This window comes from Bacillus rossius, chromosome 1, assembly GCF_032445375.1.
Source record: "Bacillus rossius redtenbacheri isolate Brsri chromosome 1, Brsri_v3, whole genome shotgun sequence".
Lineage (NCBI taxonomy): Eukaryota > Metazoa > Arthropoda > Insecta > Phasmatodea > Bacillidae > Bacillus > Bacillus rossius.
The window spans coordinates 223234169-223246597 of NC_086330.1; the positions used below are offsets into that span (position 1 = coordinate 223234169).

A 12429-nucleotide genomic window follows, 5' to 3' on the forward strand; every position below is an offset into this window, starting at 1 on the left:
GGTGATATCCCGCTCTGAACTTACTTCGGTGCGCGCCGCCTGACTGACTGGTACCGTTTGTATCTGCGATCTTCGGCGAATCATCGCATCGTATATTATGTAGTCTGCTCAGACTAGAGGGATGGAGTCCCTATCTAAAATTATTATTAACCAGTCAGTAGTTTAGTTGAAAGTACCTAGAGAAATTTAGTATTTTTTTTTATATTTTTTTTTAAATTAATCATGATGACTTCCGTGGCTACTGCGAATCGTGGTTCGAGTTTTCGGAGACGAGACGCCCTCTCCTGAGCGCCAGGACCAACACCCTGTTTTGGTAAGTCTTGACGTCATCCCCCCCTTTAATTTTCCTTCTATTGGCCTTTTGCGCCATTTAAGCATACTGTCTGGAAACAGGTCTAATTCTTTGGAATTTGGACTTCTGTTTCAGACAGGGTTCCAAGTTTGGGGCAGCCAAAATCCTCTGCCAGAACCTCTGGAGTCAGTTCTTGAGCAGACCCCACCACCTTTAGGCCAACTACCTCGCTCACCGTCTACCTACAGCCCCGGGTGATACCCGCATTATTCTATTATTCTATTCACGAACTCAACAAAAAAAAATAGTGTAACCCAGTTAAGACAGCGGACAGTAAAAGCAAGTCGAGGAGAAGAAATTTATATTATGTTTTGCAAGGACTATATGTACAACCCTTAAAGTTACCAATGTTGATTTCATTAATGTGCTTAAGTATTGTTATTTTTGTTAAACATTCAGGGCCGGCCCGATAGGAGATAAGTTCAAAGAATATAATATAATAATTGTAATTGTGAGGAATTTAAATAAGATCACTTATCAATGAAAAACAGATGTTATTAAGGAAAATTTAATCTATAAAAAAAAGAAAGAACAATGATTAATAAAATAAGGAAGTCTATAGACGTAACAGTTGTTTTTATTTATTTAATATATAATAACGATCCTTTTTCTCCCAAGTGTTCGTAGGGAGTCTCAAAATTTTCTTTGTTTGCTCCTAGTGTCGCCTCTGTTGTTGACTTTTATAGCTATCAATTGAGGGGCCCCAGTATTCAGAGTTTCCAAATCTTTTTATCTAATTACTTAATTATTCCTTAAGACACTAGGGGTATTACAAAATGGTAGCAGAGCGTGGTTACGTCTATAGGCATACCTAAGTTGAAAGGTCATACCTAAAATTAAAATTAAAAAAAAAAATTGAATAAAAAAAAATTTTTTTAATATTTTTTTGTCACTTAGAATCTTATTGTAGTAAGTAATTTGTGAACTGTCCGCTGATACACGTAGTAGCTAAATTGACCCTTGAATTTTAAAATTATCATAAGTTTTGCTGCACTTTGGTCTCTGTGTTTACATTGGAGCGCGCCTGAGAGGCAGCTGGCTGCCCACCCACGCGCGTGGCTTATCAACAGAGACGTGTCCGCTGGACAAGATACTCCCTCCCTCCCCCCCACAACCCTAGTTAAAGGCGCTACGCGCCAAGGTCAGTCCTGCCGGCTGACGTGACTTTCATTGTAGGTACCGTGTTGTGCAAGCTAACCTGACAGCTTGTTACACCCGAGTACACTGTTCATTTCCCGACGCGCGTAGTAGTAATAATAATAATAAATTATGAAGGCACAGCCAACTTCTGAGACGTCGAGCAAAATTTACTATAATGTTACAAACGTGAGCAAGGTTGCGAAACGTGCAGGTGCAGAGCTGGCTGGCGGCCGCCACAACATGAAACGTGCCACGCACACCTAGAAGATTATAAGTATTGTCGCTTCCCCCCCCCCCCCCGCCCACTCCTTCCCCCGCTCCCACGCGGTGCTGATAGCTAAGACACCTGACACCTCACAGCTGCGGAGTTACGCGAGCCGCCGACACGTGTTTCGAGATATTTCTGCTGTCGGGTCGGCGCGGAATGACGCGACTGGCCCCAACCACGCTGGTGAATTCGAGAAGTGGCGCCTGTAATACATAAACCAGGGACGCCGGCCTCCGAGAGCAGTGGAGAGCTGAGTCAGAGTTCAGGCAGGACCTTTCCCGCGGCGGAGTTTCCGGGGCGATAGTGCCGCGGGTGCGGCAGTGTGGCGAAGTCGTTGGATGAAGGTTCCAGGGCAGGAGTTCAGTGGAGTCGGGAGTTTTCCCGTGGCAGATTTTCCGGGCGATAGAGCGGCGAAGTCCCGGGACGAAGAGATCAGTTCCGGGCGATAGTGTCACGGGCGCGGCGGAGTTCTAAGCGAAGATCCGAGTGAGGTGTCGAGTGGGATCTCGGCGAAGGGAAGTGCGACCGCGGTGGCGGAGTGCAGCGACGGAGGTCCACGAGGAGTGCTACGGCAAGAGTTGCGCCAGAGGTGCGGCCCAGCGAGGTGTGCGGTGTGTAAAAAACAAGTGACTGGGGAAGCAACATTTTTTTAAATGCAATTGATTATTTGCTATTTTAGAAGATTAATTGTAAGTGACATAAGTAGAGGCCATCAATAAAACTGTGTAGTGTAATAAAATCTTTAATTGGGCTATCCTTTACGAACCCGGTAAATCGCAACCATAAATATAAAAACTAACTTAAACAAATTAAATAACAAAATAAGTTATAACATAATTAAATAAAGCTAAAGATGTTGAAGTAGAAAAATATACATAAAATAAATAAGAAGGAAAAGGGAGTGGTGACTGTACGTAGCAGTTTCAATTAAGTATGTATTTAGTGTAAAAACAAATTAGGCCTTTTTTGTTCATTACCACTACCTCTTATCCAATAATTGATTCCTTTTACTACCCACAGATATAAAATACTCATAATAAAGTTTCTATAAATTGTATTCCTGTTGTATATTTAACTTAAATACAATTCTTTTAAATTGAAGAAATTATGTTAGCTGGCCAGTCTGTAAAATTATTGAAAAAGATTTGTGCCTTTTAATACCTGTTGAATATTAGTTATTAAAATGCCACCTGAAAAACTTGATAAACAAATTTTATTTCTTAATTATTTTCTTTAGTTTTTTTTTGTCTTTCTTCGCCCATTCTTGAGAATTTTAATTTCCGCATTTCTTCAATGATGTAGCTACAAGCTATCCGACCATAAAGTGGTAAGAGGTATTCATTAGCCTAAATTTACCTCCCTTTGAACTACTGGTCCTCCTTTGTGGTGGTCAGTTCTATTAAAGTTTGTATATTACTAGCTGCATTACCCGGTGTTGCCCGGGCTGAACACAGGGTGATATATTGTCCGCGAGTTAAGTTAAAGAAAAATAGATAGCGCTATATGACAGTGTGGTGGACATAGAGAAATGACACACAATTACCTTTTGTATGTCTATGACCTATGATTTTATGTTTATTTATGGCAATCAGTTTAATTTTTTAGATGTTGATGCGCTGCAGTGCTATACTATGTACTAGGGACGCACCCTCGTGCACCGTAATGCCTCTTATAAGGACCGCTCAAAGACGCATATTTCTTGTATATATTGTAAATATTTCATAAATAATAATTATATGTTCAATAGCGTTTATGTGTAGTTCTGTAGGGGCCGCACCTGGCTCGCAGCGAAAACGCGGTCTCTCCGCGCCGAGTCCCCCCCCCCCCCCCCCCATCCTCCTGCCCCTCGCGCGGCGCAGGGCAAGCGCAAGACGGGAGGGGCGAGTCAGTCACCGCTTGGTTGTCACGCAGTTTGGACCTACGACTCCGCGCTCCGCGAGTTCCGAATTCCGCAGCCACGCACGCATTTATGTGTCCGTCTCGTAGTTTCGTCAATTTCTAGTACTCGTTCATCTTTGTCAATGAAGGAGAGTATCGGAGGAAAAATCATTTCGCGTGTGGCGGGAAGCGTGTGATTCCGTTACTTCGGGACAGGTGCGGTCAGGGCTAAGTCAGACTAGCTGCAAAATAAATCAGTGTGCAATCAATTAGCGGACGTTTCCTAATTTTTGACCAGACATCCAACTCCTCCGGTTTGCCTGAACCCCATTTCCCCAGCTCCCGGTTCCAGCCCGGGTAGGCCTGAACCCCAACGCTCTCACTGGATTAGTCGGGCAATTCATTAATAATCCAACTTACAGACGTAAATCGGGGACCGGGAAGGGGCTAAGGGCCCAACTAGAGTGGCCACTGGACATTACGAACAGGACGCGGGATGCTGGGCACGGCTCAATGCGGCAACAGGGGTTGGTACGCGCCACGGCGGCGCACAAGAAGCAGCTGCGTCTGCGTGTCGTGGGAGCAATGCAGCTGGCCCCCCCGGGACGCCACCACGACAGCAAGAGGCACCATCCAGGTAACGCTGAACATCGTTGGACATGTTAGTCGCATCGAGGCCTGAGTGGTTCCCGACCTGCGAGAGAAGCTGATCCTAGGGGCGCCTTGGCTGTACGAGTTCCGACGCCGCTGTGGAGGCGCGAGCCGGGCGAATGCACTTCGGCACCCGCGGGCGCTGGACGGTGTACGGCATACATCAGAGCCCCCCTATCCCTCCTCAGTCGGTCACCCGCCTGGAGGACCTCCGGCACAACGTCCCAGCGGAACATGTCGACGCCATCAGCCGCGCCCTGGAGTCCCAACCTCAGGTATTTGCGGCGGCAGACCAGTTAATATGCACGACAATGACAGAGCTCAGAATACCAATGGCGCCACACTGGTTCCCGTTCGAGAGGGTGTACGGGTTCGGGCCCCGGGATCGCGAGGCAATCCAGTATCAGGTGGACGAAATGCTGCGCAACGGGTTCGTCGAGCCCAGCACCTCCCCATACAACTCGAGGGTGGTAATGGCTACCAAAAAGGACGGAAGTATACGCTTCTGCAATAACTTCAAGGCCGTCAACCGACTGACGATTCCCGCTCCCCCTCGCAGATCAACATCACTGATGCCTTGGCCGGGCTGGGGGACGCCAAAATATTCTCGACCCTGGACCTGAAATCGGACTACTGGCAGGTGCCAGTATGCTCCGCCGACCGTCCAAAAACGGCATTCACTGCGCCGGACGGACAGCTGTAAGATTCTGCGGCATGCCTTTCGGGCTCACGGACACCCCGGCCACTTTCCAGTCTATGAAGGTGCGCGTCCTAAATGGGTACATCGGCGTATTCGCCAGTGCCTATCTGGATGACGTCATCATCTATTCTGGAACGTGGGAATACCACGCGCACCACCTGGCACTGGTCTTAGAAAGGCTGGCCAGTCACGGACTGACGTGCACCCCGAATAAGTGTCACATCGGGGCTGAGGAGATTGTATTCTTGGGTCACCTGGTGACGGTGGAGGGATGCTGTCCGCGTCCCGACCAGCTGGAACTCATCAAGGGGAAGCAGGCACCAAATACCAGAAAGCAGCTCCAAAAGCTTATGGGACTGCTGAACACGCTGCGGTTTTTCATACCTGACTTCGCGACGATCACAGCCCCGATGACTGACCTGTTGTCGCTGAAGGCAAAGTTCCGGTGGACGCTCGCCGCGGACGAGGCCCTGCGTCAGGTCAAAGACCGTTTCCGGAACTGTCACACGCTGTCGTGACTGACACCCGACCAGCCCATCTTTGTTTAGACGGATGCGAGTCAGGAGGGGATGGGCGCGGTCCTGTACCAGGTGGACAGCGACGGTGTTAGGCGTGTGATTGAGTATGCCAGCGCAAAATTTGGCCCGACTGAGAGGAGGTACCATGTGAACGAGCAGGAGTGCCTTGCGATGGTTTCGGCCCTGCAGCGTTACCGGCACCACCTCGAGGGCCGCTCTTTTACGTTGTAGACCAACAGTCAGTGCCTTCGCTGGTTGGACTCTGCTCAGAGCCGGAAGTCCAAGTTCACTCGCTAGTCCATGCTGATTCAAGGGTTCTCGTTCTCAGTAGAATATGTCCCGGGATGGGAAAATCAGCTGGCCGACGAGCTGTCCCGGAATCTGGATCCTACGAGTGTGTTCCGCGACGACCAGGGCTGGGAGGAGGTGCTTCCCCCGATGCATGAGCCCGTCGTCGAGATCCCGGGGCCGCGGCTGTGCGAGTTGTATGTGCTGCCCGGCTGTCCCTGAACCAGACACACTGCCGGAGACGCTAGCAGATCTGCTTTCGCGGGTGCATGTGGAGCAGCTTCCGGACCCAGACACCCAGTCCCAGCTGACCGAGTGCAGGGAGGATGCACTGGGCCACCGGAATCTTGACGGTGTTCTCCAGACCAGGGGGCCGCACAGGTCGGGCAGGTGGCGGACCCACGTGCCGCCAACGGCCAGGCAATGGGTGCTGGGGTACCTGCACGATCACCCCCTGGCTGGACACCCCGGCGCAGAGCTGACGCTTCGGGAGATCCGGCGGACATTCCACTGGCCAGGTGATGCAGCGGAGGTGCGACATTACGTCAGAGCCTGCCAGCGTTGCCAGGAGCGTAAGTCCTGGAGACCCGACGGCGAGGAGTAACAGGTCCCAGGACGGCCCGGGGATCCCTTCCACACGGCGGCGGTGGACATCATGGGGCTGTACTCTCGCACATCCCGCGGCCTGCGTTTTATTGGGGTGGTTACGGACGTCTTACCCATTGGGCAGAGGCGTTTGCTGTGCCGAATGTGAAGGCTGGCACCATGATTGCCCTGCTTGAGCGCGATTTCTTCCCGCGATACGGGTACCCCAGGGGCCTCTTGACAGACAATGGGGTGCAGTTCACGGGGAGACACTGGCGAATGTAATGTGCATGGTGGGGGTAGAGCATCACACCACGCTCACCTACCACCCTAGCGCGAATCCGACCGAGAGGTGAAACCAGGACATAAAAACTCAGCTTCGCATCCGGTTGGACGAGGACCACACCAAGTGGGACCTGCACCTGCCGACGTTGCTGTACTGCCTGCGCCGCCGGACAAACGTGGTCACGGGCCACTCTCAGCCGAACTGGTACAGGGCCGCAATGTCGCCCTGCCCGGGGAGGCGCAAGCACTCGCCGACACTGACACGACGACCGCTGACAAGCTACGTGACGATGCCCGATGGAGCTGTTCCTGGCGCGACGAACGCCCCAGACGACCCGGCCTCCTGGCCTGCTCGAGCCAGGAGAGTGGATAAACGTTCGTTGCCACCACCTGTCGTCAGGCGACAAGGGTTTTTGTGCCGGCCTGGCCCCCAAGTGGGCGGGCTCGTAGGAGGTGGTCGCCCGTCTGGGAAGTGCAACGTACATCGTCTGTCGCGCTGACGGACGCACGACGAAGGTGCACAGGGACAACCTTCGACTGACGGACTCGACCGACGATGACGTTCTTCAGAGTTCCGTACCCACCGATGATCCTGTGGAGGGGCCTTATCAGGCCGGGCAGGACCAGACACCCAGTGGGGGGGGGGGGGGGCAGATGACCCCGGGGGGGGGGGGGGGACCAGGTGGTGAATGGCCACCACACTCAAGTGACTCAGGGGCGAGCGATGACATCTGACGCGTCTGACGGAGGGAGACCACAGGGTGCGAGCCTGGATGAGCTGGAGCACCTCATGGACGCGATTCTCCCCGACGACGATGACGGACAGCACGAGACATTGAGGATGTGTCTCCCAACAACACTGTCCTCGTGGATCTGGTAGACCTGAGCGACCCGACGGTGACTTTTCCGGACCACGATGTGAGGCGCTGCCAGGGGCCCACATGCCCGTGGGAACGACATGTGGGGGGTGCGCCGGTGACCTGGAACAACGCGACGACCAACAGTGACGGTGAAGCTCCTCAGCGGGGAGAGCGACGTGGACCGGGCGCAGCCCGTGGTCCTGGACATGTCCTCCAAGGGGACGATGACGGTGACGCACGTGGGGGATGGGCCTGAAGTAAGCTGGTCTACACGCCACATGACAGCCCCTCGCTACCTCCAGAATTATGAGTGGGAGGGGCGATAAAAGTACCGCATCCTACTACGGACGGACACGGGTGGACTGCACTGCAGCATCATGCAGCTGCTACCACGGTTCGCCCGGCCTCTGACAGACGACGGGAGTTTGACGGACTGACCCAACGAACGGACTCGACCGCGTCTGCTGGTCTGAGCCGACATCGGTGGGCAGAATGGCCTCGGGAAAAGGGGGGGCATATGACGACAGTCGTCGTGCCCTCCTAGGCTTAGAGGCCGTTTCTGCCCATCGCGGGTACCTGAGGGGGGCACGCCCTTTTTCCCCCCAGTGCAGTGCAGTGCTACGTACTAGGGACGCACCCGCGTGTGCCGTAACGCTTCTTATAAGGACAGCTCAAAGACGGACATTTCCTGTATATATTGTAAATATTTCTTAAATAATAATTATATGTTTCAATAGGGTTTATGTGTAGTTCTGTAGGGGCCGCACCGGGATCGCAGTGAACACGCGGTCTCTCCGCGCCGTTTCCCCCCCCCCCCCCCCCCCCTCCTCAGGCCCCTTGCGCGGCGCAGGGCGCGCGCATCGCGGGAGGGGAGTCAGTCGCCGCTTAGTTCTTGCGCAGTGTGGACCTGCGACTCCGCGCTCCGCGAGTTCCGAATTCCACAGCCACGCACGCGTTTATGTGTCCGTCTCGTAGTTTCATCAATTTCTAGTACTCGTTCATCTTTGTCGACGAACAAGAGTATAGGAGGAAGATTCATTTCGCGGTGCGGCGGGATGCGTGTGATCCCGTTATTTCGGGACAGGTGCGGTCAGGGCTAAGGCGGACTAGCCGCAAAATAAATCAGTGTGCGATCAATTAGCGGACGACATCCAACTCCTCCAGTCTGCCTGAACCCCATTTCCCCAGCTCCCGGTTCCGGCCACGGTAGGCCTGAACCCCAACGCTCTCACTGGATTAGTAGGGCAATTCATTAATAATCCAACTTACAGATGTAAATAGGGGACCGGAATGGAGCTAAGGGCCCTGGGGTCAACAATATATATATATATACACACACACACACACGCGCTCACACATACACACGCGCTCACACATACACACGCGCGCGCGCGCGCACACACACACACACACACACACACACACACACCACACACACCACACACACCACACACACACACACACCAATCATTGCTTGGTTTTGCCACAGTGTGTTCCAGTTAAGTTTAGATTTCTACTTTCTTTCCTACTGGGCTGCCTTTCCGTTTTCGACTCCAATTTCTCCGGTGATTTTTCTGCACCCAGGAGCTTCCAGGCTTCAGTCACTACGGACTTCTCGGTGGGCGCATAGCTAATAAGTCAAAGGAATATGAACCATGGCAACATTTTCTTTACCTGGTAATTACAATGCCAGTATAGCCAAATAATGTGTTTTTTGAGCATTAAAGGTTACTATGGCAGGCTCAGCCAATGGTGTTTTTAATTTTTTTTAATTTAATTTTTTTTTTTTTAACATTTCAGGTTCTCAGGGTAGGCTTAGTGAAACTACTTGTATTTAAAATATCTAAGGTTTCCATGGCAGGCTGGGTCAAATTATGTTATATTTGAACTTTTCATGTTCGCAGGCTAATCAAAATGGCATGTTTTTTGAGTGTTCAGGATCTCAGGCAGGCTCTGACAAAGGCGTGTTTTTTTAATGGTTCGCTGGGCAGGCTAAGCAGAACAGGTTTTTTCTGTGGACTTCAGGTTCTCAAGGTATTATTGGTATATGGGATGATTTTTAGTTTTACCTGGTTCCTAGGGCAAGCTCGGCAGAATAGTGTTTTTTCTTTTCCAGGGGAATTTTAGGTTCCTAGAGCAGGCTCTGCCTAATTGCATGTTTTTGAGCAATTCATGTTCCTACGGTTGTGTTGGCTAAATGACTCCTTTTTAATCGTTTCAGGTTCCTAGGGCAGTATCGGCGAAAGTATGTGATATTTGAGCATTTCAAGTTCCCAGGGCAAAATTTGCTAAATAGCGTGTTTTTGAGGGTGTCAGGTTCCCATGGCCTGCTCAGCCAAAAAGTGTGATTCTTGAGCGTATTATGTTCCCTGGGCACGCTCGGCAAAATGGCTTGTTTTTTAAACTTTACAGGTCATTAGGACAGGCTCAGATTAATAGTGTATTCTTTAATGTTTAATTTTCCCAGGTCAGGCTCAGCGAAATGGCATTTTTTAAATATATTTTTTAGGTTCCAAGGGTAGTCCCAGTTTAGTGTTTTTTTTTTAACATTTCGGGTTCCCATGTTAAGCGACAAACAGTGTTTTTTTACGTTTTATGTTTGCATGTAAGACTTGGGAAAACTAAGTATTTTTGAGCATCTTAGGTTAAAAGTGCAGACTCGCCCAATTCGCATGTTTTTGAGGGTTTCAGGTTTCAAGAGTGAGCTCCGCCATATGGCATTTTTTTGGTATCAGGTTCCTAGAGCAGGCTCGGCCAAATGGTGTTTTTTTAGGTTTTAGGTTTCCAGGGCAGGCATGGAAAATGGCTTGTTTTTTAAATGTTTGTGGTTCCCATTGCAAGCTCTTCTAAATTAGTGTGTTTTTGAAATGTTTCAAGTTTCCTGGGCAGGCTAAATGGTGCATTTTTTAGTATTTCTTTCCCTAGAAACAGCTTAAAGAAATGACATGTTTGATAAACTTTTCAGGTTCCCAGGGAAGGATAGGCAAAATTATGTGATATTGGAGCGTTTCATGTTACCATGGCAGCGTAGGCAAAATTGCATGATTTTTGATGTCAAAGTTATTGGTAAAGGTAAAGGTACATTAATCATGGTCAAATCTCAAGGTCAATGTAGAAGATGGCTACCATAACGAAATATTGTGGTGATCCCACAGTTCAAAATGACAGGATATAAAATTGCTGAAAGTACTAGAATTAGAAATAATGGCTATAACTTTAAAATTCAAAATGGCATAATGTTTTATAAATAAAAATGGTGAAATGTTCTAGAAATGATAATGACGGATATAAAATCACCATCGTGGTCAAGTGGTCAAGGTCATAGGTCAAGGTCAAGCTCATTCAATATGGCTGCAGCATGGTCAAGGTCATAGGTCAAGGTCAAGCTCGTTCAATATGGCTGCAGCGATGTCATGGTGGTCGACACCACCAACACCACACCCAGAACCCAGCGCTCGGAGGAACATTTATATACTACTTCTATCGAGTAGTAATATCACAATTGGCATTTCACCCATGGCCTATGAATAAACTGCTTAAGGATAGTGTTTGGCAAGATCTGCAGCTCATAAGAGCTTGTGGCAACTGTTTACGGACTGTTGGTAAACTGTAGAAGACTATACGGGTTCATTTGCTAATATATGTTCATAAAAATTGCTTTTTAGTTTTATGAATTAGCATAATTCCGAAGAGTTAGTGCATTCACACTCTTCTTAAACATACATGAACAGATCCCATCTAAATAAACATGGTTGTGTTTTCAGAGGGGACCATTTGTTTTAGTCCGAGCACGGCACGACGCTAGCTGAGCAGCACGGAGGAGCGGCCGTAGCGCGAGAAGCACTGCTCCACGGCGGCGAAGGTGGTCATCAGGCGGCGGTCGAGGGCTCGCAGGTGGGCGGCGGCCAGCACAGGAGATATGTGGCTGTGTTCCAGCAGCGCTCCCAGGGTCGAGCCAAGCACTCCGCCCGAGAACTGGCGCAGCCGCTGCCACGTTGACTTCCGCAGTCTGCACAAACAACCCTGCCACTCAACACTCTCTACACAAATAGTATATTCTATGTTCATACTTTGTGCAGTACCAAATTGTTATCCATACAAAAATATTCATATATACAAGCCTGTAAACATTTTACACTTTAAAAGATTATGTTATACCTAGTTTACTTAAAATATTAAATGTTGCTTCATTAATAGTTAATTTAAAATGAAATAAATATAATCTTAGCAAGAAAGTAAAATATTTTGTGATGGTTTCATTTCCTATGAGATGATTTTCTCCAGTCCATCAAATATGCTACAGTCTCTGGTCTATATTAATAAAACAGGAGTAAATGTTTGTGAGTCGCTTAAAGTATAAGCAACTGTTCGTAAGCAAATGGTTGAAATTATTTAGATTTGAGTTTCTTATTTATTAATTTAAATAATTTTTACAAATCCTAGTATGTACTTAAGTTATTATTAAGTATGTGTATATTCCTTTTTAATTCATATGTTGTATATTAATATACAAATAATTAAATTGTAAATGCAATAATTCTACGCAAAGTTGAAAATATTTGAGTTTACAAAAGTTACATAACTCCAATTAGAAAACTAAAAACCGTTTAAAATTTACAGATTATAAATACTAAATTTAATAAAAGTGTTCTTGTATCAAATGTTTCAGCAGTAAAATTGAATTGACTGATAAATTTTTTAAATAATTGCAGAATTTAAAGTGTTATTTTGAATTAAATTTTTTTTTTAGTTTAGTACACAATTTTGATAATTAATGAGTTTTGTAATTTTAATTAGAATTTACATTAAAACTATGTGATTTTATTTATTTTTTTAGGTACTACCTTCCCTATTTTTGATTCATATAATTTCGTTTTCTTTCCTTAAGGACTCTGATGTATAAG

The 12429-nt window shown here is 48.1% G+C and overlaps 2 protein-coding genes across 7 annotated transcripts in view; one reads left to right on the forward strand and one right to left on the reverse strand.

The window, feature by feature from the left end:
* Positions 1-12429, forward strand: part of LOC134527320 (guanylate kinase) — a 395696-nt gene that overhangs the window by 354253 nt on the left and 29014 nt on the right. For 3 of the 4 annotated variants that reach the window (XR_010074158.1, XM_063359886.1, XM_063359887.1), the window contains one exon: positions 11309-11766. The exons of the other annotated variant lie outside the window; for it this stretch is intronic. Coding sequence is in view for 2 of the 3 variants with exons in the window: in XM_063359886.1 (XP_063215956.1) it covers positions 11309-11334 (26 nt within the window). In the remaining variant the exon portion in view is untranslated. Of the gene's footprint in view, positions 1-11308; positions 11767-12429 lie in introns of those variants that run through there. 4 annotated transcript variants of the gene reach the window in all.
* LOC134527318 (glycosaminoglycan xylosylkinase) overlaps positions 9043-12429 on the reverse strand; it is a 135546-nt gene continuing 132159 nt past the window's right edge. For all 3 annotated transcript variants that reach the window (XM_063359880.1, XM_063359878.1, XM_063359879.1), the window contains one exon: positions 9043-11534. In XM_063359880.1, the coding sequence (XP_063215950.1) occupies positions 11327-11534 (208 nt within the window). In that variant the 3' untranslated portion in view covers positions 9043-11326. The remainder of the gene's footprint in view (positions 11535-12429) is intronic.